This window comes from Silene latifolia, chromosome 1 (genome assembly GCF_048544455.1).
Source record: "Silene latifolia isolate original U9 population chromosome 1, ASM4854445v1, whole genome shotgun sequence".
NCBI lineage: Eukaryota > Viridiplantae > Streptophyta > Magnoliopsida > Caryophyllales > Caryophyllaceae > Silene > Silene latifolia.
In genome coordinates, this window is record NC_133526.1 from 57,498,833 (window position 1) to 57,501,398 (window position 2,566).

General features: G+C 35.1%; 1 protein-coding gene across 1 annotated transcript; it reads right to left on the bottom strand.

The window, feature by feature from the left end:
• Positions 1–1,127: 1,127 nt before the first annotated feature.
• Positions 1,128–2,036, bottom strand: LOC141647472 (uncharacterized). Its single transcript, XM_074455670.1, has 2 exons — positions 1,702–2,036; positions 1,128–1,596 (listed from the first exon to the last, which is right to left on the bottom strand). Exons 1-2 carry the CDS (start codon positions 2,034–2,036, stop codon positions 1,128–1,130), a joined length of 804 nt encoding a protein of 267 aa, XP_074311771.1.
• Between the last annotated feature and the right edge of the window lie 530 nt (positions 2,037–2,566).

The window sequence follows — 2,566 nt, forward strand, 5'->3', positions numbered from 1 at the left end:
AGAACACCTAGGGCATGTATTGGCTCTTTTGTTCCTCCACTCCTACCGGTTTTGGGAAGAGAAAATCCTTGAGATTTTTCTTATTATTTTGCATAATATTCACTAAGAAGCAAGTTAGTGATTATTCATTCTTTTACTCATCCAAAAATAAGATTTCTAGAGAGACAAAAATCTCTCTTCTTCTTCTCTCCCATAACCGAAAATATTAAGAGTTTATAATATTTTTGGGTCATTTTTCCACAAGATTAATATTGTACTAGTTCCTATAATATTAATTTTAATTAAGAGTAAGCTTTGGGTATTATTCCTTGGGAGAGATCCTACACTTGGATCTTTTGTTCATCCAAAAGGAAAGATCAAGAACAAAAGAAAAGGAGATTTCTTTTGTGCCCATTTGAACCGAAAATACAATGTAAGAATAATGTTTCTTCCTTATTTTGCTTTAATGTTTGCATGCATAAGACCTTTATTAATTTTATGACAAATTAATTTGTAACACATATATGAATATGTAAGTATATAGATCTACTTTTCCTTCAGTTAGGTCAATTAAAAGTGAGTCTCGTTCTTGTGTTAACATAGAAACATGTTTGGTTAAAGACTCGTTTTCCTTTTCAGCATCATATGTCACAGTGGGCGTCTCTGTGACATTCAGCAGTTTGACCTTATTTACAAGAATCAGATTTTGCCTTTTCAGTTTCCTTACTCCTTTCTCAAGACAAGGTGAAATGTTATTTTGTTCAAGATCATTTAGACACTCTCTTAGACCAACATTTTCCTCGGCTATGTTTTCAATTTCAATTTGCATAGCTTCAAGTTTATTGTTTTGGACACGACATTTATCAATGAATTTATCTAAGAGTAAACATACTTTGCTTTTGGAGAAGGATCGAACCTTTGTCTTGAGATGATTTACCTCATCTTCGAAGTTAGAATCAGAATCATCGGGATGAGCCATAAGACATTTGAATGTTTCTCTTTTTGGAGACCTAAGGGCATCATTATTAAGACGAGTAGTAAGACACAACTTGGCATCCAATTCTTCCTCAAGGATCTCGTCCTCATCGGAATCGGACATTCCCGAAGCAGCACACATTACTTTATTCTTGTATTCCTTCTTAGCCAAGTCACATTTTTTTTTTAGATTTGATGTTACCCCACTTTGGACATTCATTCATTTGGTGACCTTTTTCGTCACATTTAATGCAACCAACAATGGAAGTAGATCTTTTCTTTGAAAAATGTTTCTTACTAGAATTGTTGTTAAACCTCTTAGGATTATGACCATTAACAATATCCGCAATATTTCTAGTGAACATTGCAAACTCATCGTTTCCATCATCTTCCTCAATAATTGAGGTTGATTTGAAAGCAAGCCCTCTTACATTAGAGCTATCACCAAAACGCTTCATGAGAGTTAGCTCATGAGCCATAAGTGAGCCCATTAGTTCATTGAGGGTTAAAATGGATAAGTCTTTGGCCTCCTCAATAGCCGTAACCTTCGGTTGCCATGTTTCTGGTAAACTTCGAAGGATTTTACATACCATATCCTCGGATTCAAAATTTCTACCAAGACTCTTAAGGTCATTAACAATACTAGAAAAGCGAGAGGAAAGACTATTAATTGACTCATCTTTCATCATATTGAACATCTCATATTGTTGCATGAGAAGGTCAATACGATGCTTTTTCACTTGAGACGTCCCCTCATAAGCAAGGCTTAAGGTGTCCCAAATTTCTTTGGCCGAGGTACATCCGGAAATCCAGTTTACTTCTTGCTCACCAATGCCATATTGAAGAATGGACATGGCTTTTGAGTTTTTCTCGACCTTTCTATAATCAGCCTCGACATACTTATCCTCACTTTTAGGGGCACTAGTACCATTAGCACTAGTAACCGTGATAGCAAGGGGCCCTTTTTGGATTATCAACCAACACTCATAATCCGTACTCTTAACATAGTGTTCCATGCGATTTTTCCACCATGAATAGTTATCCCCAATGAAGATAGGATGCTTAGTATATTTCCCGTCCATGACTATAGGATCAACTCTTTGGTAATTAACCAATATCAAGAGCACAAGGCTCTGATACCAATTGAAGAGTCAAGGACGAGAACACCTAAGAGGGGGAGGGGGTGAATTAGGTGTCCAATTAAAATTTTTAAGCTTGAATTAAGGTTCTTTGAAATCTAGGACAATAGACTAAGCTGATATGGACAATACTTTAAATGTTAAAGGTGTTTATACTTAGAACTATTTGAGTTAGAAGTATATACACACGAATTCAGCTCAGTATATGTCACAGTAAAGTCGACTGTTGCATAGACCAGAAAAGTATGAATGAAAGAGTATTTTTCTTCAACTTAGCAATGAAGATATAAAGTAAATACTTTTTAAGTTGAATACTCTTAGCAATGAAAATCTTAAGTGAATCCCTTTTAAGTTGAAAACATGAGATACTTAATCATTTTAAGTTCACAAGATTGAATCAATCAGCAGGTCTGAGACACAGTATTGAACACTGTGACACAGACAGATTGCGAGATAAACAAGATATAAATAAG